At 40.4% G+C, this 26,715-nt stretch overlaps 1 protein-coding gene across 1 annotated transcript in view; it reads left to right on the top strand.

Annotated features, from left to right (window-relative positions):
- LOC132576853 (protein dispatched homolog 1-like) overlaps positions 1-18,121 on the top strand; it is a 157,322-nt gene extending 139,201 nt beyond the window's left edge. Inside the window, exons 4-8 of the mRNA XM_060246095.1 lie at positions 1,337-1,460; positions 5,442-5,569; positions 6,138-6,235; positions 7,443-7,540; positions 14,518-18,121. Of these exons, the coding sequence (XP_060102078.1) occupies positions 1,337-1,460; positions 5,442-5,569; positions 6,138-6,235; positions 7,443-7,540; positions 14,518-18,111 (4,042 nt within the window). The 3' untranslated portion in view covers positions 18,112-18,121. The remainder of the gene's footprint in view (positions 1-1,336; positions 1,461-5,441; positions 5,570-6,137; positions 6,236-7,442; positions 7,541-14,517) is intronic.
- The last annotated feature ends 8,594 nt before the right edge of the window (positions 18,122-26,715 follow it).

Genomic DNA, 26,715 nt, shown 5'->3' with positions numbered 1-26,715 from the left:
CACAATCAATACCTTCGTCTTTTCATCAAGTCTTGCATTCCATATCTTAATCAAGGTTTTTTTGTTTTGTTTTGTTGCAGTTGGTTGGTTTTTTCCTTAAGTTGCAGTGTCCAAAATGATATGTGTGATTTTCTAACGCTTAACTAATGCAGAGTAATGGACTGTGTCATCAAAGACTGAGCCCCAAATGTCATTTGCATGTTTTGTAATATAATCATATCAAAGTCTCAAAGACCTTCACAGTAGGGCTTAAATCTAGCTGTAAGGTTTTGCCCAAGTTCAATCTCGAGGCACCTTAAGTTTGTCCAAAAGAAGCTTTAATGATGAGGCTTGAAGCAAACATTAATGGCATGCATCGCAAGACCAGGTCTTGCCAGATTAAAGTGACTTGACAGACCTTTAACACTTATAGGTTACAACATAATAGCTCTCCTTTTGCCGTGCATGCTAAAAGTCTTTTGAATTAATATAAAGTCCTTTCCTATTCCTCAGTGTTACTTCCTGACAAGGTCACATTCTAAATACTCTTCCCATTTCAGTTGGTTTCTGTCAATGTTACCCAGGGAGACTAGATTAGTGTTGTCTCCCCATGCTCTTCTTCCACCTGCAGTCCTAGAATATCCCACAGCACACAGAGCACTAAAAAAATCACAGAAATCAATGGGGTTATTATTCATGGATACAGTATGGAGTTAGTACATTATATAAATGCAATGGCAACAACATGATGATAATGGATCATTAATGAGCAAGGATAATAATACCAGCAAAACAAATGGTAGTACCATCTCAAGCTATATTTGTCAGGGACTTGTTCCTGACATTAGCCACTTGTAAATTATAACATTGCATGGAATTTATTTATGGTATTTAATTTAGAAGCATCCTGACCAGACCTGAGGGAGAAAAGCATATTGTATACTTAACCTAGTTAGTACAAGATTTTTATTCATCATGGCATTGTTTTTCTAATCTTTAAGTGCCAGGATAGTGTGGGGAAGATACAGCAATTACCTGTGAGCCAAAGAAATCTATTTTAGTGACCATAGATTGCAAAAAGCTGCAGCATCCATACAGAGATCAACCTTGGAATTAGACATTTTTGTACCTCTTTGTTAAACATTTGGAACAAACATTCATAAATTTATGTAGAAGTTCCTTTATAACAATACCCTGAAGAAAACTGCATGGGGAAAAAATTGGTTAAAGACTAAGGTCTGTTTTTCTAAAAGGATAACAAAATGAGGCACTTAAAGATAATGCTAAAGTGACCCAATTTATTCTTTTCTCTCCTGAAGACCCTTTTCTTGTCATTGCTATTTTTCATTTGTTTCAGCTATGCAGCCCTGATAGCCGATTGGCCTGTGGTGGTTTTAGGCATGTGTACTGTGCTAATTGTGGTGTGTGCATTAGTTGGAATATTAGTACCAGACCTGCCAGACTTCTCTGATCCATTATTGGTAAGTAAACGTTATCCATTTTCCATTATGCCATTTTCCAGCAATAATGAGGAGAGTTTTAAGGAGTTGTCAGTGAATATACTATATAGCTTTCAGATATAGTAGTGCCCAGCTCTAGACTGAAAATCCAAACATTTATGGTTTATAGTTAAGTCCAGGTGTTCTTTCAGATATGTCTAAATGGCTGCTGAATCTTTTCAGCAATAACAGAAATTGAGAAGGCCTTCTTCCAGCAACCTCTGAAAATAATTTTCACTTCTAATTCTAGTAACAGCAAAGTTATTGATTTGTTGTAATATGGGTATAGAGCATTAGAGTGCAACACCATCACTGTTCTGAAGTGTTAACTTTTCAATAAAAAATGGAAATCTTTTCTTCTAAAGTTGAGCAGTTGCATTCATTTAAAAGCACAATACCCAAAACAATTGTTGTAATCTTCTGTTTTTTCCAGGCATCACTAGAATATTGTCTTTCCTTTAGCTTTAGAGTTCTTTGCTCATTCAGTCCAAAGAGACTATAAAGAATACAGCAACAGTACTATAAGGCTTAGAATGCAAAGCCCATGTGTCAGAAAAACTGAAGGAGGTCTGCATGCTTTAAAATGAAGCTTAAGGGAATGCTGCTTAGAACTATGTTGTGTTGCAACCCACCAACTCCCACTGCAATTAATTGGCAGACACAGATCTTTCCTGTGTTTGTTTTCCCCCAGCAGACACTTCTGAAATGCTGATTCCCATGTCATGGGACTGGCACAAGATAGAGGAAGGATATTTTACTTCTTCCTTCTCACTGCAGCCCTTCAACCTGTGTGGCTTTTTATGCTGTGGGTTGTGTGCCCTCCAACATAAACTTTTCCTGGATCATAAGGGACTTTTGAGGGTCATTCCTTCCTCTTCCATCAGCAAAGGTGCAATTTTCCCCTCTAACTGTAGTTCCATGATCTGCGCAGCAGTTTCTCCACATGGGTCCCATAACCCTGGGATTCATCCTCCAAATACAATAAAATATAAAAAAGAAATTAAAACTATAAATGCACAGTATTTAAAACATTCCAAACACTTAAACATTTTAGAACAAGATGGCAATGCTAGCATTCAGTCATGGGGGGGAAAGGTGCCAGGCAGAGGCAACAAACCATCACTGGCCTCAACTGTAGGCCTGGCAGAACATCTCTGCCTTATATGCCCTGCAGAACTTTAGCAGATCAGACAGGTCATGTATGTCACTCAGCAGAGAGTTCCACCAGGCTGGGTCCAGGGCAGAGAAGGCCCTAGTTGAGGCCAGCTGGATATCTTTTGGGCCTGGGACCACCAGAAGGTTCTTATCCACTGAACTTAATGCTCTTTGGGGGACATACCTGAAGAGGTGGTCCCAAAGGTACATGGATCCCTGACCATTAAGGACTTTAAAGGAAAGCACCAGAACTTTGTATCTGATCTGGTGCTCCACTGGCAACCAGTGCCGTTTACACGGCTCTGGATGTATATGTTCTCTCCATGGGGTTCCCGTAAGCACCCACACTACCACATTTTGTACCAGTTGGAACTTCCAGGTAGGTTTCAAGGATAACCCTAAGTAAAGTGTGTTACCGTAATCCAGCTTGAAGGTGACCATTGCATAGATTACTGTGGCAAGGTCAGCGTGAGATGGGGCCAGTTGTCTGACTTGGCACAGTTGGAAAAATGCTGACTAGACAATATTGGTGATATGGGCATCCATATATATTAGTGGGTGTCTAGTTGACATCCCTTTTCCAGAGCTACCCTCTCTTTCTCTGACCTTGAAGAAATTAGATCAGCCACTTCAAGACTGCCCTCTGGACTCCTCCGTTGATGAGGCAGTGGATCAAAAGATCACGGTCGACCATATAGAACACTGCTGTAAATTCTAACAGTATCAGCAGCACTGACTCATGTTGATCCAGCTTCCTATGAAGGTTGTCTGTGAGGCTGACCAACACTGTCTCCATCCCATGGCCAGGGCAGAAACCAGACTCAAATGGGTCCATTGCTGATGTTTTATCCAGGAATTCCTGGAGCTGCTCAGCAACCACAATTTCAGTTGCCTTACCCAGAACTGAAAAATTCAAGACTTGGCAGTAATTGGATGGATCAGTAGGATCCAGCTTTGGCTTTTTCAAGAGCAGAACATCCACATCCTCTTTCAGCCCCTCCAGGTAAACCCCTGCATCCAGGGACAGATTAACAGGCTACCCAAGTATACCTTCACTGCCAGCCTTCACCAGTCACAAAAGACGCAGGTCTAAGAGGCATGTGGTTGCCTTAACAGCACCCAGATCTCACTCGACATTGGCTTGGGAAAGCCATTGAACTGAATCCAAGGATGGCCAAGGAGCCTCCAGTTTACTTACTGTATTAATAGTGGCTAGGAGATCATGTTAGAGAGACAGGACTTTTTCTGCAAAAAAGCTTGCAAAAACCACAGAGCTGAGATACAGTTTCCTAACATTTTGGTTTTTCTCAGTAAAAGAAATTAGTAATCCAATTACCCTAAATAATTGTGCTGGGTATGAGCTCGCATAAGTGATGGAGGCTAAAAATACTCCTTCATAGCCTTCACCACCATCTCATAGGCTTTCATAAACATCCTGTAAGATGTTCTTGCCTCTTCATTGTTAGTTTGCCGCCACACTCGCTACTGCTGTCTCAGTTCCTATTTCATCCCCCTGAGTTCCATCGTGTACCAGAGGGACAATTTAGAGTGGGAGCTGAGAGGGTGTTGGGAGGGGGCAATCTTGTTGATGAAGTTATTATAAAACAGAACACTAGTAAAATGTGGTAAGTTTATAATCTTCGCATGATTTGTTTGATTGTAGTGAAGAGGTAGAAGAAAGTTATATTAGGGAATTAATTTGGAAAGATTTACAAGGTCATCCTGTCTAGTCCCCACCAATCCTATAATGATCACCCTATCCAAGCCTTATAATACGAAGATGCAGATAATCATCTTTGCCAAGTGAATTAGGCCCAGAAAACATTGCTGTGCCGTGCAGTAGTTCCTTCTGAAATGCTGTTTCAGCAGCGTTGCTGGCTGTTTCTGCTCCAGCACAGATCTTACTACTGAGCCAAGGTATATATAACTTCCATTAAAAGATCAGACAAAACCCTAAAGACAAATTACTGTTCCTTATCAAAGCTGTGGATGATCCAGTGTATAGTGATCCAGTTCTTCCTTGTGATCTCCACAGACTATTCTGCTTGTATGGAACTCTTAAGGTGGAAAAGGGACTAGGCTGCTGCTGAAAACACCAGATTCATAGAAATTCTTTCTGTCCATAATGGACAATAAGCTGCTTAATTCCAGGCTTTTGTTATGCTATGCATTTTCCTTCCCCCCCTTTCACATCAAGGGCAGGGTAATGAAGAATGCAAAAACATCAGAACACTAAATTGTGCTACATGTGAGGGGGGAAGGAATTTGACATGTGGCAGGGGCAACGGTCTGAGCAGCTGGGAAGCCATTCCACTTCTGTTTCCGTCCCCTGATGGAGCAGAATCACACCAGCATTGCCAAATACTAAGTCATTGTAGGACTTCCTCAGTGTTTTCAGCATGATTTCACTTAACTCTGTTCTTACTAATTAGTGATCACTGTATCTTACTAATTAGTGATCACTGTATCTTACTAATTAGTGATCACTGTAGCAATTTTCAAATAGGAATACTTAACTAAAACTGATGAGCAAAACAGTTATGTACTTAAGGTGGTGATTGTGCTAAATTTAAAACAAAATATGGTTTCCTTTCTATTCCTACTACTACACTGGACAAGGCTGTTGTTTTTGGTGGCAGTGGTATGTTGTAGATCTACTGTCATAATATTAAGCAATTATAAACTGATCCCGTTAGACTAGAGCATACACATTCTAATTAAACTTTTTGATTGACTTTCATTGTTTTCCTTCTGATAATGCATGAGGATAACATATGCTAAACAAGTTATATAAATGCTCTGTTTTAGGGTTTTGAACCAAGAGGGACTGCAATAGGGCAGAGGCTAGTCACATGGAATAATATGGTGAAAAACACAGGTTACAAAGCAACGTTAGCAAATTATCCTTTTAAATATGCAGATGAACAAGCTAAAAGGTAGGAATTTTCAATAATTTTCTTTCTGGCCATCGTCTTGCACTGATTATTTGTGTATCAGATAGCTGAGATGCTAAATGCTGCTAAACTTTCTTTATAAACTTGTCCTAATATTACAACAGAAATAGCTTTTCGCATTTAGCATCTTTCTCTTAATTAAAAATACTGTTCAGTGTTAATAAACATTTACTGTGATATAAACATTATTTTAGCAGGGAGTCATGTGAATTCTCATTTTCTTAAGGAATCTTCCTTTATCCAGGTATAAAAACTGAAAATGTATAATGGGACTGTATTAACCCCTCCTCTGAGGATAATGCACTACCCCCCCCCCATATATTGTCTGATTTTATATATAGTTTAGTTCACTTTTAATTATACAAGACAATATTGTAAAATCACTGGTTTATTTTTGATCCAGGTCTACTTAATAAATATCTGGGTTCTAATTTTTTATTATTTTATGGTACCTGTCTTCCCTTGTGAGTTTATTATTGAAACTAAAATTAAACTATTAAAAATGCATAGCTGTTGGCTTCAACACATTAACAGTAAATGTTCTTCCTAGTCATCGAGATGACAGATGGTCAGATGATCACTATGAAAGGGAGAGAAGGGAAGCGGACTGGAATTTCCACAAGGACAGCTTTTTCTGTGACATTCCAAGTGAGTTGGTGAAAGTTAAGGATCTGCAGAAAACAATGCTCTGAGTGCCAAAGCAATCCTATTTTTGTGAACATGTTTGTTTGAAGGTTTAATTAACTTCACGTTTTCTAGAAGTCATTGCTTTTGATTTCAGAGAATTGAGTGTTGTTGGCCATTATATTTTTAAATGTTTGTGGGGGGGGGGGTTAATTTAATTTAATGTAATTTAATTTTTCGACTTATACCCCACCCTATCCCACAAGTGGGCTCAAGTGAGGGGGGGGGTGAGATTCTGAAGCATAATGCCATCTGTGTGAAGTGATTCCTGGTGATCTATTAGCACTTCCTTGCTTGCTTCAAGTTAGGGTATGGTTAGGGTTAGGTTTCTTACTGCTTGAAGTAAACCAGTGATTGGGTGCTTCCATCTTCCAGATTTCACAAGCCTAAAGTGAACACTGGGGTCAGGCTTAGAAAGCAGGAATGGGTGGGCCACAAGGCTGAATGCTGGGTAGCTGCAAGCTCCTTCTCCCATCACCCCTCTACTTACAATGGAGGGAGCTGCTTCTGGAGCAGGCAGAAGTTCTCCAGGCTTTTAAAAGAAGACTTACAGGATATATACTTTGTTTACAACCAGAAAAAAATAATTGCTGGTAGAATAAATGGGAGAGTCATAATATTATCTATCCTCTCAGTCTCTGGATGGAAGGCAGCACGGTATAGCCCAATCTCATCACATCTTGGAAGCTAAGCAGGTCAGTACTTGGAAGGAAGACTCTCTGCAGAGGAAGGCAATGGCAAACCACCTCTGCTTCTCACTTGCCTTGAAAGCCACATGCTGGGGTTGCCCTAAGTTGGCTGTGACTTGAGGGAACTTTGCACACATACATACTATCTCTCGATAGCAGGAGGTTTGATGCTACTAAGTTTGAATTCCATGTAATGTCTGGCCCATGTTACAGGGATGTGGCAAGTGTGTATTTTAATATTCTAAAGTGCTCTTGACAATGTATTCTGCTGAATAAGGTGAACAGCTGTTGTTGGCAACAAGTTTCTGCACATTCATAAGGTACAAACGATGTTTTAAAAGCCTTTTTAGTTGGCTATAGCCATTGGCTATAATTCCATACTGAAAATAGGCCCTGATATTTTCAGTCATCATGACAAAACAGTATAAAATTCTGTCATATTGTCTACATACACACACATTTAAAATCTCAATTATTTTCAGGCGAACGCTATTCACGAGTGGTATTTACATCAACAGATGGCGAAAACCTGTGGCATTTACCCGCCATAAAATCAATGTGCAATGTAGATAATTTGAGGGTAAGTGACCATATTTCTCTTGATACGAAAAATATGTATTTAAAACTTTTGGCTAGTAAATGGTTTCTTGGCAGGCAGACATCAAAGAAGGCAAAATTGACTTTGCATTTTTAGTGATAGATGTATCTTAGCATTTCTCTGTGAATGATTCTTGAGCCTAATAATGCCATCTGTTTCTTTTCTCCAACATTTCCTGTCCTGAAGAATGGTTTTTTGGGGGGTGGGGTACCTAAATTGTCTGTGCTTTTTTGTTTTCTGAAACTAGTCTAGAAAGTGTGTCATTGTCCATTTTTAAATTCCTCTTAAAGACATTTTTCAGCATTATGTGGTATGCAATTCTTGGGCAATTGCTTTTGCTTTTGGCTCCTAAACTGTGGTAATCAGGATATCATACAAACATCTATACTGTAACTGTGTAAATCCCCCCCCCTCTAAAAAAATATCAATCCAGATCATGGTATTCTGAGAAAGCAAACTTTCTTCCTCTTCAGAACACAAAAGGGATGAAAGAAAACTCTTTACTCTTGACTTCTCTGGTTGGGAGAGAATATTTTCCATCACCAGAATAGTTCAGGCCTTTAAAAAAAAACTCCAGTAAGGACCCAAAATATTAAAAGCCTCTGGCGCTTCAGAAGTTTCTCTTGCATGCGTTAGAAGTTAACATTTCATATAGTCAGGGCCAGTTCGCCCACTAGGCAAACTAGGCGGTTGCCTAGGGTGCTGAGAGGGCGGTAAATTGGGCGGGATATAAATCCAATATCATCTTCTTCTCCAGTGCCTCAGGCAAGCGCTTAGTTTGCCTCCCTTCCCCCTCCCTGCCGCTGCCACTACCGTCACTAACTCCCACCGGGCTGCCCTCCAGCACTCCGCTCGCCTTACCATTGCGGCGGCAGTGCTCTGTTTGCTCCCTTCCCCCTGTTCACTGTGGCTAAAAGTAAGCTCTGCTGGCTTCATAGCCCATGCCTACGCATTTTGTCTCTTAACAAAACACACAGGTGCGGGCTGCAAAGCCAGCAGAGCTTACTTTTAGCCGCGGCGAGCAAGGGGGAGGGAGTGAGTGGAGCGCTGCCACAGCAGCAGCAGGCAGGCAAGTGGAGCACCGGGAGGGCGGGCAGGTGAGCACCGTGCTGGGGGGGGGCGGGCTTTGTCAGTTGCTGGAGTCACAGTTGTTGGTAATCTCAGAGGTATATGGCAGGCCGTTTAGGCTGTAATACAGGCAGGGCTATATAGAAGCAAGATTTTTGTGAGGTTTATTGGGTTACTGTGCCCCCTTCCCTCCAATTCAAGATAATACACAGGCTGAGAAAATAGGAATGGAGGACTGTTCCATTTAGTAGATGGCCCTTTGGACAGAAATTGTTGAAAGCTACAATTTCAAATGGATGCTTTCAGTTGCTTTGCAATATAGATTTTTGCTTTTGATGTTAGTTTCTGATTATCACTTTCTGTTGGCATCTGAAAAACTTAATTCAAGATTTTAAGGTTGGTTATAGTAAAATAGTTTTAAAATACAATTCTATATAAGCAGTGTTCCAGCACTTGTTCACTTTATTTGGTGTAAAATAAAAATATATTGAAGCCCTCAAACTTTAGAGCTGAGAATAGATATGTTCAATAGGCTTTTTATATCCATGGAACATTCCCTATCCCAAAGAGAAGCTGAACTTCCCTGGACTCCACTGCCAGGGGTCGCAGCCCCAAGACAGGTGATGTGATTTTTAGTCAGAGTCACAATGTCCCAGGAGTGCTGGTTTTGCTGAAGGCCATAAAGATTGGCAAGTCCTGTGATTGACTTGTACATGATGTTTAGATTGGTCTGGGCCGTGTGAGCAAAGGAGCAAGGAGAAAAATTGTCTGTGAGCCTCAGTAGCCTTACTCAGGTTAGCACAAACGAGCTAGTTGCCTTGGCAACTAGAGAGCTACCTCGGTGAGACTGGCCATAAATGTCTCCTATGGAATTTCAGTAGTTCCAGATGCATGCGCAGTTTGCTATCCTGTAGGAAAGTGGAAGGAAAGCAATTAAGGAGGAAGCAGTCAAATCTCAGTTCTGCTTCCCAAGGCTAGAGATGTGGGGTAACAGGGTGAAGGAATCCAGCACCCTTCCATTCCTGATACTGCCTGACCTCCCAAGCTGAGAGAAGTGATTAACAGAGAGCTTACATGGCTCTTCTATCTTGACTTTGTATTTGGTGATACAGAACTACTATCCAGATATTTAAATAGATGACTCCCTATAATAAGTGTTCTTAGTCATAGTATAATCTAAATAATAATATTGGGAAAACATAATTGTGTTTTTAACTACTTGGTTATTCAAACTGCATCTGTAAATGCTGCTGAAAGCATGTTAAGTTAGAAAATATCTCTGTCCAACTGCAAACCTCTGGCTCTTTGAACTGCTAAGAGAAAGATGTCTTCTGTGGCCTTTAATCTTTAAACTTTCTTTGTTGGCTGCTTTTCATATCTTTCTTTAATTGGGGGGGGGGGTTAGTCCCACTTCTATTCGTATTGAAGCAAATACTATTAAGTCAGTGGAAATAAATCCAACTGCTTTGGGGCTTAAATTTAAGCTTAAGGAAAATTTTATGATTTAGCATGTTTTCCACAGTTATTTTGGTTTCAATGGAAATACTTAGTATACATTTTCAACATGTCCATAGGAAAAAAAACATTCTAGGTTGGATTGCCATCTGTGTACCATTCAAACACAAATTGTCTTGGGCATGCTATATCAGCTTTAGCCATCTGGTTTTCTTGCACTTGAGCTTATATACTATAACTGTTCCACACAGCACCCTAAGAATCTTAATAGTATTGACATATGCTGAGTCACTGTAGGATCTGCCCCCTGTCTTAGAAATTACTAAAATGTATTAACCACAAGCTTTCACATTTTAGCTAATCTGAAAATTCCCTCTAGCATACTTCCTAATAAAGGCTTGAAAGTAAGGAGGGAGGGGCTGGCAGTTTTCAACCTCTGAGGCTTTATGAAAATTTATCAGAGGTTTATTAATGAAGAAATCAAAGATTAGGGTTTGTAGAATCTTTCGGGCTCAAGTGCCATGTTCTACTGGAGAAAGTTTTCCTTCCAGACGTTTCGTTCTCAGCTGCGGAGAACATCCTCAGTGGCGTTGCAGCCAGAGCAGGCGTTCTGACCTTCTTGGCTGCTGTGCATTGAGTGGGGCCAGGGCTGCTGGAGAGCTGCTATTTCCAGGCTGGAGGGGGTGTGGTGAAAGGGCAATTGGTTTGTGGATGTGCCCATTGTTTGGTGGGGCTTCCTGGAAGGGTAGTGATAAGGAAACTGGCTGTTGAATGTGACCATTGTTCTGTGTTAATTGCTGGGATGGTTGGAAGGGGTGTGAAGATAAGGAAAATGGTTGTTGAGTGTGCTGATTGTTCTGTGGAATGTGCAGGTTGTTCTGTCAAAGATTTTCTGCCATTACTAGTCTTGATCTGCAGTGTACATCCACAAGAAAGAATTAGGTTGGTTTTAAAGCACATGGGTACATAGTTCACCTAGGAAGGCCATGGGGAGGCTCAACAGCCTGCCTTGGATCCATTGAAGAATTTTTGCAGATGGAAGGATTTCCATGGAAGCATTCCTCTCCTCGCTTCAGCCCAATGTGCCTCCTGAAAAGCAGCTCTTAGGGAACAGGGAATCTCTAGGAGCAGCATTGGAAGAGGGGCATATTTGGCTGCATATGGGGTGTAGAAAAGTCTTGCTGTGTGCATAGAAATCCTATCAGTAAAAGTACTACAGTGGATCCACCTTAGTACTCTGCAAGGTACAAATTTTGTTGGCAGTGCATATACACTGTTTTCATTTGATATCTCAGAACAGTACATCTTGACCCAGTATGGACCGAGTGGCCTCTTTGTCAAATACCTCTTTTGGTCAAGCACCAAAGCAGAACCAAACCTTTGAATAGCAGTAATTCTAAAACAGTGGGTTTTATGTGATCTTTATCTGTAGGGATGGTTACTTTGGTAGCAAACATAGATGGCCTGCAATGTGCTGAAGGACAGCAAATGAAACTCAGTTTCTTTCTGAATTAGAATAAGCTCAGTGAACAATAAATGTTTCCTCCCAGCTTTCCTGACTGACTCAAAAGGCTTGCATATTGTATCCTCCTTGGATAAATTTGGACATGTGCCATAACAAATAGAGATGGCATTCCAGTGCTTCCTTTTATTTGTTAGGTTGTTCATTTTTTTCCTGAGTTTCTTTCTATGAGTGTTTTTATCTGGAAACAATCAAATGTGAATTATCCTGTTTTCATGGAATGGTAGGTTATTTTTGTGAGTTTTTTTTATAAAATTAAGGCCATAGTACTTTTTATAACAATCACATGAATGTCAAAATCCTGTTTTGTTCTATCAGAAGATTGTTCAGAATAAACCCAAGTAATTTCAGAATGAATGAAAAGCAAAATGCTTGAATGTCTGCATGAAATTTGCCTGTCTTTCAGCTGCTTAAGCATCTGTGTAACTGACTCAGTGAGACTAATAATACTGGAAATGTCCTTAAGCATATTCAGAATTAGACTTTTTTATGTGTTCAAAACAGGAAATTTGAAAAGAGAGTTCCAGGTGTACATTAAAAAGATTTAATTATGTGGCATTTCAGGACCAATTAATGGGGAGAATGGTTCTCCAAATATAGCTGTGTTGATCCACCCATAAGATCCATGCAAATATTCTACTTGCATAGGTTGGAGGACTTATAACCCTATATTGGCATTAGTATGTAAGATAGTATTGGGGGGTAGGAGGAAGATTCAACTCTTAATTGGATACTCTGACCATTTAGTGAAAGATGGATAGGGAATGGTTGCCACATGCAGCACCAGCTCTAGGGTGAATAGCACCCTAGGCAGGCACCCCCCCCCCGGCACTCCCCAGCATGCTCTGCTTGCCCCCCTGCCACCGCACTCCACTCGCTCGCTCCCCCAGCTCGCTGCAACTAAAACAGAGCCCTACCAGCTTCTCCCAGCCGATGCCTGCACATTTTGTTAAAAGATGGATGGAGGAGGTATCTCCCCCCTCCTTTCCAGAACAGGAAGTGAGGCGGGAGTGAAGCTTCCTCCATCCGTCTTTTAACAAACCATGCAGTCTGGGAGAAGCTGGTAGGGCTGTTTTAGTTGTGGCAAGCTTCTGAGGGGGGGGAGTGGAGCGTGGCAGTGGTGGGCTGGAGGGGGCTGGCAGCAGTGGCGGGGGGAAGGAGGCAAACTAGGCAGTTGTCTTGGGCACCAGAGGTGCAGAGCCCAATTCGGCATCCTCAGTGCCCTAGGCAACTGCCTAGTTTGCCTAGTGGGCAAGTCTGCTCTGGCCACATGCTTACTGCTGTTGCAGGATGTAATATATTGCATTTGCTTCACTAGCCAGAGCAGAGCACCTAGCCTGGTCTCTGTTCTCAGTGCAATGCAAAACTGGTGCAAGGAGATGATTTCCAGCCAGACGAGGAAATTAGGCTTTAAAAGCATTTGCTTTGTAGTGTTAGTACCAGGGCTTTTTTTTGAGCAGGAACCCACAGGAACGCAGTTCCGGCTGGCTTGGTGCCAGGGGGTGTGGCCTAATATGCAAATGAGGTCATGCTGAGCTTTTTCTACAAAAAGCCCTATATGAAACAATGGTGATGTCAGGGGGTGTGGCCTAATATGCATATGAGTTCCTGTTGGGCCTTTTCTACAAAGAAAGCCCTGCTTAGTACTATCCTATCGGCAGGATCTCTCAAGAGATAGATAGATAGATAGATAGATAGATAGATAGATAGATAGATAGATAGATAGATAGATAGATAGATAGATAGATAGATAGATAGATAGATAGATAGATAGATAGATAGATAATTTTATTTGTATCCCGCCCTCCCTGCCGGAGCAGGCTCAGGGTGGCTAACAGCATTATATAAAAACAAAGTTACCTCCAGCATTCAAATTTCTGACAAGTTTAAAATCAATCAATTAAATTAAATTAATAAAAGTGCTATTGCTATTCGTTTTTTTGTGGTGGCGGTTATCCTTAGCAGCTTCTTTCTTCAGCGAAGGCCAGTCGGAAGAGGAAAGTCTTGCAGGCCCTGCGGAATTGTTCAAGGTCCCTCAGGGCCCGCATTTCCTCTGGGAGTTGGTTCCATAGGCTCGGGGCTACAGAGGAGAAGGCCCGGTTGCGGGTGCATTGCAGCTTCACCTCTCTTGGTCCGGGGGTGGTCAGCAAGTTTTTTCCAGTTGACCTTAGTGCTCTCTGGGGTTCATATGGGGAGAGACGGTCCCTAAGGTAGACAGGTCCTCGACCATATAGGGCTTTAAAGGTAATGACCAGCACTTTGTAACGAACCCGGTATATAACTGGCAGCCAGTGCAGCTCGCGCAGCCCAGGCTGTATGTGCTCCCATTTAGGGAGCCCCAGCAACAGTCTGGCCGCTGTCATATCTTCCCCTCCCCAAGAGCCACAAAAATGGCAAGCCTAGCATATATAATGTTCCCTTTTCTTGATCTGCTTTAGGAGAGGTGAACTTAATTCTGGCACATGGACGCAGGTGCTTTTTTAGTACAATTAGCAGTGGGTTGCATACTTCCAGATTTGATCACTCTTCAATTTACCACAATGTCCAAATGCAGGTGCTTCTGTAAACTACAGTTTCTCCCCCTGGATCTCTAAACCTTGTTAAATCCCAGTTTAGCAGACTGTCTTGGGTGGAAAAACAAATTCCAGCTTGCCTGAGCATCTAAATTCAAACATCACAGCAAATTAGAGCTTAATCAAATATGAGAGTGTTCAGTGTGCACATGAAGAGAGAGGTAGTTAGAGCAGCAGAGGGAGCACACAAACGCAACAAACAAGCTTTGATGGTGTCAGGTGCTGACAAACCAGTTCCATTAATTTGTCATGATGCCTGAATGCAGCCACGTTTCAATTTCTCTCTGACTTTGCACTTTTGCTTTGAACTATAATTTTATTTGTCTCTTTCTCTTTTACAGATACGATCCCATTTTCAGTTTAGTGATCTCTGTCAGAGGACCACTGCTGCTTCTTGCTGTCCCAGCTGGACTCTTGGCAATTATATTGCTATTTTAAACAACAGATCATCCTGTCAAAAAATTGTAGAAAGAGATGTTTCTCATACTCTGAAGCTGCTCCGTACATGTGCCAAATACTATTACAATGGGACCCTGGGACCAGATTGCTGGGATATGGCAGCCAGGAGAAAGGACCAACTCAAGTGTACAAATGTGCCTCGTAAATGTACAAAGTACAACGCTGTTTACCAGATCCTCCACTACCTAGTAGACAAAGATTTTCTAAGCCCAAAGACTGTGGATTATGTTTTACCAGCTTTAAAGTACAGCATGCTTTTTTCACCTACAGAAAAAGGGGAGAGCATGATGAATATCTATTTGGATAACTTTGAGAACTGGAACTGTTCGGATGGAATAACCACCATCACAGGGATAGAGTTTGGAATAAAGCACAGCTTATTCCAAGATTACCTTTTAATGGATACCGTGTATCCTGCTATAGCCATTGTGATTGTTCTCTTAGTTATGTGCATATATACCAAGTCCATGTTTATCACACTGATGACCATGTTTGCCATAATAAGCTCCTTGATTGTTTCTTACTTTCTTTATCGGGTAGTATTTAATTTTGAGTTTTTCCCCTTTATGAATCTCACTGCACTGGTTATTCTTGTTGGTATTGGAGCAGATGATGCTTTTGTCTTGTGTGATGTCTGGAGCTATACAAAATATGACAAGTCTCATGCTGAAACTTCAGAGACTGTGAGCATAACTTTGCAACATGCTGCCCTTTCGATGTTTGTCACCAGTTTTACCACCGCTGCTGCCTTTTATGCCAATTATGTGAATAATATTACAGCAATCAGGTGCTTTGGTGTTTATGCTGGCACTGCCATATTGGTGAACTATGTTTTAATGGTAACGTGGTTACCTGCAGTTGTCGTGTTACACGAACGGTACCTACTCAATATATTTAGTTGTTTCAGAAAACCTCAGTCAAGAGTATATAACAACAAAAGCTGCTGGATGATGCTGTGCCAAATGTTCCACAAGGTTATTTTTGCTGGCTCAGAAGTGTCCAGAATATTTTTTGAAAAAGTATTGCCATGCATTGTTATCAAGTTTCGCTATGTTTGGTTGGTCTGGTTCTTAGCCTTAACAATTGGTGGAGCATATATTGTGTGTGTGAATCCAAAGATGAAGCTACCATCACTGGAGCTCTCAGAGTTTCAAGTGTTCAGGTCTTCTCACCCTTTTGAGCGTTATGATTCTGAATTCAAAAAGCTTTTTATGTTTGAACGTGTCCATCATGGGGAGGAGCTTCACATGCCCATCACTGTAATTTGGGGTGTCTCTCCTGAGGATAATGGGGACCCCTTAAATCCTAAAAGTAAAGGAATTCTAAAACTGGACAGTAGCTTTAATATTGCAAGCCCAGATTCTCAGCTCTGGATTTTAACATTCTGCCAAAAGCTAAGAAATCAAACCTTTTTTTATCAGACAGAAGAGCAAGACTTCACAAGCTGCTTCATTGAAACATTTAAGCAGTGGATGGAAAATCAGGACTGTGATGAGCCAGCTCTTTATCCATGCTGCAGCCACTGGAGTTTTCCTTACAAGCAGGACGTTTTTGAATTATGTATTAAGAGGGCCATAATGGAGCTTGAAAGAAGCACAGGGTACCATTTAGACAGCAAAACTCCAGGGCCTCGCTTTGACATAAATGACACCATTAGAGCAGTGGTACTAGAGTTTCAAAGTACCTACCTCTTCACCTTAGCTTATGACAAGATGCATCAGTTTTACAGAGAAGTAGATTCATGGATTTCAAATGAGCTGAGTACTGCTCCTGAAGGTCTAAGCAATGGTTGGTTTGTGAGTAATCTAGAGTTCTATGACCTCCAGGACAGTCTCTCTGATGGTACTTTGATTGCCATGGGTCTTTCCGTTGCCGTTGCATTTAGCGTAATGCTACTTACAACTTGGAATATAATAATAAGCCTTTATGCAATAGTTTCCATCGCAGGAACCATATTTGTCACCGTTGGGTCACTTGTTCTTCTAGGATGGGAGCTGAATGTATTAGAATCTGTCACCATATCTGTTGCTGTTGGCTTATCTGTAGATTTTGCTGTCCATTATGGAGTCGCATATCGCTTAGCTCCTGATCCTGACCGAGAAGGAAAAGTAATCTTCTCTCTAAGCCGCATGGGTTCAGCAATCGCTATGGCTGCACTGACAACATTTGTAGCTGGAGCAATGATGATGCCTTCTACAGTTCTAGCATACACTCAGCTTGGCATTTTCATGATGCTTATAATGTGCATTAGTTGGACATTTGCAACCTTCTTTTTCCAATGCATGTGCCGTTGCCTTGGACCCCAGGGTACTTTTGGCCAGATTCCTCTGCCTAAAAAGCTGCAGTGTAGTGCCTTTTCCCAGGCATTGTCAGGAGACAAAGGAGACAAGGAACGAGATCAAACTCATCCTGTTAACAAATACCACTTGGATTCCAGAGCTGAAAAAACAGATATGGAGCATGAGCATTATGAGTTAGAGCCTCTGGCATTGCATACTAACAATTGCACAATGTCAGAGAAAAGCACCTATGAAGAAACACACATCTGCTCTGACCTTTTCAGTGGAAGATCTTCAGATGCTCATGTTCTTCCCCAGTCAACATACAACAATGAACTGAACATAGGGCCTAAAAGTGAATCTGAGTCAGTCTTGATGTCTTCTGGAGAACAGAATACCTCTTGCCAGCTGCTGTCTCTAAATCAACAGTGTAATTGTTCACATAGTTATAAGCATGTGGGCATTAAATGGAGCCCACGTTCATGCCAACAGTTAAATGAAGCTTTCTGCTACCAATGCTCTCCTCCTCCTGGAAACCAAAGTTCTCTGATTCCTATAAATTATCATTCCTCTGATACTTATATGAACACTGTCCAGCATGTCCTCCACTGTAACTGTCTACAAGGCAGATTAAAAAGACCTCCAGTCCAGAATTCACTTCCCAGAAACATTTTTCTGCATTCAGCGCAACATTTTCAAGCCAAGAGTCTTTCAAACACAGAGGAGAATTTGAGAAATCTTCCAAAAGAAGCAAGTTCATCCCACTGTATTTGCAAAAGTGTTGGTTCACTAATGAAACCTTGCTGCGAAATGGAGAAAAGTATGCTTGATAATCAAAAAGGACTCTGTAATAACCACAGAGCCAAATGGGATGTAATGGTCACTGAAGTAAATGGGAATGAAAATGGGACTTCTGCATCAAAGCAGAACAAGAAAACTGAAACAAGGGGCATGCAGAACTTACCACAAGCAGCACCAGGCATAAAAGTTAGTCAGAATGAGTGGGAATCTGGAAACACTCTTGCAAGACAGGATGGTTATGAGTCTTGCTCTGATAATTCACAGTATTGTAACAGAACCAGAGCAACAAAGTGCAATTCTGTTGAGTGTCATATGCCAAACACTGAAGCCCATGTGCCTGCTCTGTTAGCACACCCAGAAATTTCCAATGAAAGTTTACTAATAAAAACACTATAATAAATCTTAATCTTGGCAGTTTTGTCTTTCTTTTAAAACAGCTTAAAATACTAAAACCAAGTCATGATATCTGGCTTTAAGCTGTTTGATTCATAACTATGATAGAGTCCATATAAACCTTACAAAGATCTCCATTTAGACTATATTTGTGTTGACAGTAGAGTCTTTTGTAGAAAAATGTTTGCAGGCATCATTTTCTACCGAGTTACAAGCATTTTCTATTGCATGGGTGAGCAGTTGCTTTCACCAAGGACTGATTTGTGCCACCAGGGTTTCTTAGCCTCCCTGGGATCAGCTGAAAGCATGAGACAGAGCAGAGTATGATTCACATATTGGTGACAACCCACCCCAATTCTTTGAATGACCTTACCCAGTGGTTTCATGTAAATGTTAAAGAGCATAGAGGGCAAGATGGAATGTTCCGGACCAAGGGGCTGACCAGTAGTCCCCCAACACCAACACCTGACACCTACTCTCCAAGTAAGTCCAGAATCACCACAGAATGGTGCCTCAATCCAAGTCCAGATAGGTAGTCCACAAGGATACATGATCCACAATCCCAGTCCAGATAGGTAGTCCACAAGGATACTGAATGCCACTGAGAGGTCCAATAGAATCAACACAGTCATACTTTCTCTTCCCAGGACAAATCTACTAGGGCAACAAAGGCTGTTTCAATCTCATAAAACTGGCCGAAATCCAGATTGAACAGGATCTAAACAATTTGCCTCATCCAAGAAAGCATGAAATTGTCTAGCTGATTGAAACATTTGAGTGGTCAATAATTCATGAGATTTCCTGTGTCCATGTTAGGCTTCTTTAGAAGTGGAGACACTACATCCTGTTTAAAGGAAGTGTTAACTACTTCTCAGTCCATAGCCAACTAGATGCACCCAAGTAGTTTCAAAGCAGGGCAAGAATGCAAAATATTTGGGTATCCATTCTAGAATCCAAATTATGCACAAGCCTTATCAAGTGAATGTGTGTGTGAAAAGCTGGGGTCCAGACAAGCTAGTTTGCAAATTGATTTGTATTTTGTGCCCTAAGACGATGCCTTACATTTTTCTACACCCAGCTTAGTGAAATTTTCATAAAATCAGATGTATGTGACTAGCCCTGTTTGTCATTTCATAATGTTTCATGTGAGAGGCAAACAGTGCAAAATTGACTTGTTTTAAAATAACTTTCTCAGTTTGGGGGGGAAGTCATAATTGAATTTACGTAAGGGATTACAATGTAATGTATTTTATAAAACAAAGTTAGCTGGGTCCTTGGCTGCTGAACAAAACATGTTATGAAGTTCTGTGATTATATCCAACTTTATTCTTAATGTTCTTGCCAAGGCATTCTGAAACTCAAACTCTGACAAGCAAATTATTTAATTAATGAGCAGCCATGTAAAAGAGAACTGCCCTTTAATAATAAATACAATTTCTGAAATTTATAAAGGCAAGCAGCTACAATACAAACTAAGACAACTCAGCTCTGCTCAGCAGCTTATTATTTAATAAAGAGCACACAAAGAAAGGAGAGGTGAAGGCAAGAATAAAATTATACATTACCTATATACATTCTATTAATTTTAAATTTTAACACCCCATCTTTCACCATTGTAAGCAAGATGGTTTACAATCAGAAGATAGGAACATAAAGCTATCCAATTGAATCTAAATTAAAAATACAATCAGTAGCCAAAATCTGTATATTAAACATCTGTTTCCATTTGAGACAATCAAATACGTCAAGCACTTTGGATTGCATCCACATGAACTAGGTGATCCAGCTTCAGACTTTGCCAGTGGTGGATGAGAAGACAATGGTAAAGAAAAGTGAGAGGCCTGGTGCCTGCTAATCTGATTCAAAGGACCTTCTTTTGTTATTCTCATAGGTGGGAATGAAAACAGTCAAGGTTTTGTGACAGGATCAAGTTTACAACACTCAAATCTACTAACTGCTTTTGTTATTAGATTGTGGTGCTGTAAACTCCATGGTTCACTTATATAATATTGATGCACATTAAATGGTAAAATTTTCAGCTTTTTCTCTCTCTCAATAAGGATACCTAATTCATTTGTTCAATGCTCATTAATGAACAGAAAGAAAACAGAAACAAAAATTGTTATTGTTAACACCTTTTATTAAACATTTAATAACATTGATATTCCCAAATAACAGCATTCTAAATTTAGGTCTATGTAGGATAATTTAATATAAAAAAAGGGGAAGTAGCCTGATGTTTTATTCTCCTTTCAGTACTTCCTACCCTCCACCCCAAATACAATTTTTAGCTCATCAGCAGACATCTGGCAAGACTTCCAAGCTTGTACTTTAGAATAGGGATATTAATTTAAAAATACATTTGGAGCACATCTCATTCTTCCAGATGGAAACTGAGCAGTTGATCCAAGAAAAATCAATGTGCGTGTGTGCATGCAAGTGTAGGTGTGAGTAAGAATCTCATATATAGCAAGCCTAAAAAGATTTTGCCTCAGTAAAAATGTCAAATAAATGTATTTTATTGTGGGAAGTATTTTGTTATTAGTTGTAAGAGGCATGTATGCAGTTCTCTGCATCCATCTTTCTATCTTCCACCTGCTTTGTTACTCATTTGCATTTTAGGCCATAGCTCTTACATCACCAGAAGTGACATCACCCATTCGATAGGTTACTTTCTGCATATTGATGCAGAACAGTACAGTGCCATCAGCTGCATTTCATGGATGTGTGTTCTTACCAGGCCTCATTTTGGGCTGGAGCTCACAGGAATGGAGTTCTGGAACCTCTACATTTTATTGTGCTCTTTCTGTCAAGCATGCAGTTTCAATGTCGAGGCGAAGTTGATACAAAACTAAGTTTATTGATAAACTGATACTTTCAGTGTAACAGATTTTTGAGAGTAATGCTGCAAATACATTGATACAATACTTTTAAGGCTTACTTCAAAAGGATTCCAAAGGGTGGGGGCGAGGGATAGCTCTCACACATAAACTATCATAAATGCCTACATTCTCATAGCATTATCAGGACTCTGTCCTTGCTTTCCCCAGATGTGTCGCACTCCCTAATAGGAATGTATGGGAAGGTGCTGATTACTTCTTCTCAAGTTAGTTTCGTTTCTCTCTACTTCTACTTTGCAAGCAATAAAGCAGGAAGGGGGAGGGGAAAGAATAACAGAGCTAACCGACCTTGGTCCTTCAAGATACTTCACAGACCAGTGTTATGGAGGACCCTAAAACAATCAATTATCAATGGAATTTTACCATGCTTGACACTTTCTTTCTAAACCTCTCCCCCACCAAATACTTGCTTCTGGGCTCCATTGTTCAGACCCCCTGGGATAATTTTACGTAATCTCTTAAGATTTAACAAACTTTCTAATATTTTTCCCCACAAAAAATGGGAAAATAAACAAAACATAGAAAGTAGACAGATGGAAATCTTCCTTATGCCACTGTGGCTACATAGGAGAAAGTAATTGAAAAAGTATGATGGGAGTCAGGTTTTATTATGACAATTATAATTTAAGAAGCATTTTATGGTAAATGCTAAGCTGATATAATTTAGCACACCTTCCAGTAATGTCAAGGGTGTGTGGTGTATGCAAATGAGCTGTGCTAATGAGCTCCAGCACCTCTTTTTCTGTGAAATGACCCTGGTTCTTACACAGCTGAGTGAGAGACCTGCCATTGCAAAGGCCCAGCTTCTGGAAGGCGGCACTTACGGGCAGCTCTGCCTCTCTTGCTCTCTTCACAAGCCCATTGGAGGCTGGAGGCAGCAGAGAGGATAGACCGCATGATCTGGGAGCATGTGGCTGCCTAGTGCTTTCCCTCTGCTGGAGACCTCTTTTTGAGCCAGAGCCCTGGCCAAGCCAGCCAGAACTGCATTCCTGTGTATTCCTGCTCAAAAAAAGCCCTGCAGATCTACTAAATGAGAAATGTCCCAAATACAGAAAATTGGCAACAAGTTGCAAGAAGGCTAATCTAGAGTCTATTCACTGATATTTTGTGCAGGGCCTTTTCCTGCATGGGGGAACATGTGATCATGAGGCAAGCCTATCTTCGTAGTCAATCCTGAAACTACTGCACCACCACCTCAGCTGTTGGTGAGAACCATAAACAGAACCAACCCTAATCAAAATCTGCTGAACAGATTATCAATTCCCTTTGCCAAACAGTAGCTGGACCAAGAAAGTCTTGCGATCTTTTCAAAATCTAGAGAGGGAGAGGTGACCTCTGACCCCACTACCCCAGGAAGGTCATTCCATGATTATGAGGGTACAGTGAAGAAAGTCATACCCCTGGTAGGTGATAGTCTCATCTCTTTGTGAGATAATGCAAAGCATCTCGCTCAGTATTGTTACTGTGACTGGCAGTGGCAGAGGCTCTCCGAATCCTGAAGCAGAGAGCTGTCTTTCTCAACACTGAGTTGTCATGTGAAACCATCCAGCAAAACAGTATTACATAACAATTCCTCTCTGGCTTTCTGTCTACAGGGGAGATTGTGGATCTTGCCCCAATGGCTATATAAGAAGATTCTTACATATACTGAGATAATTTCTCTTCTGGACAGCAACTTGATATCATTGAGTCTTCACCTGATGGATTAGTCGTGATCCACAGATTGATCACTCTGTAGTAGACTAGTGCCCCCTTCTCTTTTCTTTTGTCTTTTTAGATCAGCTGATATAGGGAGGAAAGGAAGAATTAGAAATAGAAAAACAGATGCAGAGAGGGGGAAAGGGAAATGGACAATCTGGTAAGAACATAACAGACTCAAGAGTGCAAAAGCTGAATGCAGCTGCTTTCAACACTAGAAAGCTTATATGTTGGCAGTTTTGGACAGGACCTGTGATTGTTGTTCACATCTGCTTACTTTCAGAATTTGCTACATTTCATTGTTCAGTCATCATAAATATCACTTGTGATTTTTATTATGGAGAAGATACTGAAAATGTTTTGCTTATAAGGCTGTGCAAGTGCTTTTGAAGCTCACTTGATAGTTTATTCCTGTGATGTTTTTCTCAGGCCTTTCCTCTGGTATCTCTTAGTCTCAAGCCTTCCTTTGAAACCTGCATGAAGCCTGTAGTGATATTTTCCAGTAGCATACCTATTTCATATATCACCTGAAACATGAGTTCTGAAGAGGCAGCTATAGATAGTGGATTGTAGCTAATAGGCTGGAGCTTGTGAAAAAGCTTACCAAAAGACTTAGTAGAGTGTATCTTTCCTTATGCCTTTTCCTTGCAACTGGATACTTGCCTTGAAAGTGTTCCCTGAAGTTGGTGACCCTGATGAACAGAATGTGCCACAGTACAAGGGACTGCAATGAGGAGAACACCTGAGCAACAACCCACTGGAGTCAATGAGTACTTTTCCACTGAAACCTCCTCCAATGGAGAAGATCGTTCCATGAAGAAGACTCACAGTGGAAAGGAGTTCTTAGATCCAACTTAGCAAGAGGGAGTCAGTCAGTAACTTTTTTCTTGCAGTAAATTCTTAAATGTCTTTGCGTGCTATGAATGATAACGGATAGCCATTCTCCATTTCTAGAAGTCTCAATGCAACATTTGCACTGTACAATTAAGCCGAAGTGTTTAGGAATGGTTTGCAATGGCCTGTGATCTTCAGAAGTGCAGATGGTTTTACCTACTCTCCTTTTCCATGACTTTGCCTATGAGCCAAAAGCTCCAGAGTAAGTTCATTAATGACATCATAATCACCTGCTTTTCATTAAACCAAATAATGATGGTAAAATGAATAAGTGGGTTTCTAATCCACTCAAATGCTCTTTTTTCCACTTCCCTCTTGTGGGTTAGGAGAAGCCATCTGCACAAGATAAACACTTTCTTATATTTTCTTAGGGGAACGAATTGCTTGCATTTTAAGAGATTTTATTTTAGCAACAGCTATATACAGCACGATGCATGAATCCTCTATTAAAGTTTAAAAATTCAATACATTGAGCATTAGCATCAATAAAAGCACAAAAAAGACTGGATTTAATCACATAATTTGGATTGCACTAAAGCAAGATGATACCTTGCCAAAGGGGAAAAATTCTTAATGAAGACAGTCTCTCAAGTATTGCATCATTGCTCCCATTATCTGCGGCTGAAAAGCACTACATGGAATGTGAACCAAGATATTTTAACTTCAAGATACATAAACCTCAAAGCAAGAATTTGACACAGCTCTGTGGGTGATCTGGACAGCTCAGGTCTACATCCTTCAGTTGAGTTGATAGCTCAATAAAAAGCTAAAGATCTGTGCTCCAGAGTCAGTTGTATCAGGGACTTGTCAGAGATACCAGTTAACTTTAGCATATTTTAAAAAACTGAATTCCTTCAACATCATTTCCTTAAAAGACAGTAAACCATGACCCCCCATTCACATCTTTAGGCAAGATGGGGAGGGTGTGACCTTAAGCAAGCCATCTCAGTTACAGCATTCTGAAATACAGGAAAACTGATATTGATTTGTCTTTACTGTTAAGAGTTACTGAGGAAATGGTTGAGGATCTGAAGGGCCATGTGCAGGGTATCAGCACTCCCCCATCCCACCATGGATCCTGCAAGTATGTGGACCTCTTGGAGTGGGGTTTGATAGGCAGGAGGGAATGGCACTCAGATTGCACTAAGATCCAGTGAGAAATATGTACGAGAGATGTGTTTAAATAATATTAATAGCAGACTTGGGGGCGGGGTTAAGTTGGAAAGGGACCATGGTGTTTGAAGGAGAGTATTAAATTGCATTTATGTCCTCCCCAAGCTGCTATTTGGCCTGAGAAGGGAAGAACTTATAACATCCTGTAGGGAAGTGCCTCATACACAAGCATTGTTCTCTCTGTATCCTGTATATGTGAAATTTTTGAACACTCCAAATTGCTACAAAAATCTAAACATTTTATTATGACATGAAATCTAAAAGGCAAGCAGGTGGCCTTCAAGGAACCACAAGAAGGGGCAGCAATTAGGAAATTCCATCCCACCCACTCCTCAAATCTCCCCCTCAAGGATCCTCTAAGCACTTAGGAAACTTGATTCTTTCTCCTTTAACAGGCACACATTGCCCTCAACATTCCATCCCTTCCAAAGCATTTTTAGCCCTCCTTGTGAGTTTTTAAAATGTTTCTGTTTTATTTTAACTTGCAAAGTCATTTTTTACACACCTGTCCCCTAAATATGTACAAGCCCCTACAATGACTGTAGATAGTCCATTTGTCACCCACGTGGATGACATGTCTGCATGTCTGGCCAGTTGATTTGTAATCTAATGATCTTATGTTTGAGTGGGATCAAAACAACATTTATCTGCATTTTTGTCAAGTGTCCCTCAAGGCATTTGTATCTAGTGATGAGACTATAGCAGTCTGCACGTTTATAAAACACAAATTGAAAAAAAGATCACTCCAGTTCCTCATGTGAAAGATTTTATTATTTGCTTATCATACACTCTGCTGTTTAAGAAAATTTGTCCCCCATGTAGTTTGCAGTTTAAAAAGGTAAAGCTAAGCCAATGGAATCACAGGGAGGGGAATCTTGGTAGGAGTTGGGTCCAGACAAAATGGAGGAGTGCCCGGCTTGCTGCCTCCACTCCCCCCACCTGGGCTCATGGCTACATGGGGAATGCCAAACCTCAGATATAAGTCCATTTAAATGCACCCAAGTCAATATGCTAGTCCGTAAGAAAAACAACCTGAAGTCCTTGCACAAGTGATCCAAATCCACTTTTGCGTTTCTTGCCTCTGTGTTTGAATGCAAAATCTATACCAAATAGCATACCCACTTGCTTTAAAACTGGCTCTGTATCTTTCATTTCTGTCCCTCACCATCATTCATAAGCATTGGTCCCATATTAAACAAAACTGACCCTGGTGCATTGTGATCTAAACTCCAGAAATAAACCCTGCTAGAGTTAATGTGGCAAATAAAGTCCAAGAGGATATGACTGTCAGACTACAGGATGTCCTGAGCTGAGGACTCAAAGGTGAAGGGGTCATTTGTAGGTTAGGTTAAATAAATCTGAATTCTTTTTTTTATAGTGATTTTTATAATTTTTATTGATTTTAACTACATAAGATACATAAAAGGGGGGAAAGGGCATTTATAGAGTGGGAAGAACAGAAACAGAAAAAAGTACGAATATATCAATTATAATTCTACCTCCAAATAAAATACCCAGATCATTCTACCTGCAAGTATGAAGTTCTCCATATATTTTACCATCCTTGTCTTTCATTATAGAAAATGTTTACTAAACTAATACTAGCAATATAAATCTAAACAATTCTTCTTGAACACAAATAAGTATATAAAAAAATTCAAAGCCATCTCAACACAAAGCTGTCTGATTTAGCTTAACCATGTTAAAAGCACAGACTAATTTGTTGGTTTAACAATATCCTTATTAAAATAAGCACATAAAAATAATATCTTTATCCTTAACAAATTAAAAAGATACAACATAATAATTTGTCTATCTCAGTATAAACAGTTTCTCCAAAGGAGCATATTAAAAACAAATCTACCAGATTACAAAATAATTGTGCTGTCTGCCTTTTTAACAATTAATCCAACTCTTATATCAATATGAGCAATTTCACCAA

The sequence above is a fragment of the Heteronotia binoei genome, chromosome 1 (assembly GCF_032191835.1).
Source record: "Heteronotia binoei isolate CCM8104 ecotype False Entrance Well chromosome 1, APGP_CSIRO_Hbin_v1, whole genome shotgun sequence".
Classification (NCBI taxonomy): domain Eukaryota; kingdom Metazoa; phylum Chordata; class Lepidosauria; order Squamata; family Gekkonidae; genus Heteronotia; species Heteronotia binoei.
Note: the sequence above shows the minus strand (reverse complement) of the source record. Positions and strands in the feature narration are given on the sequence as shown.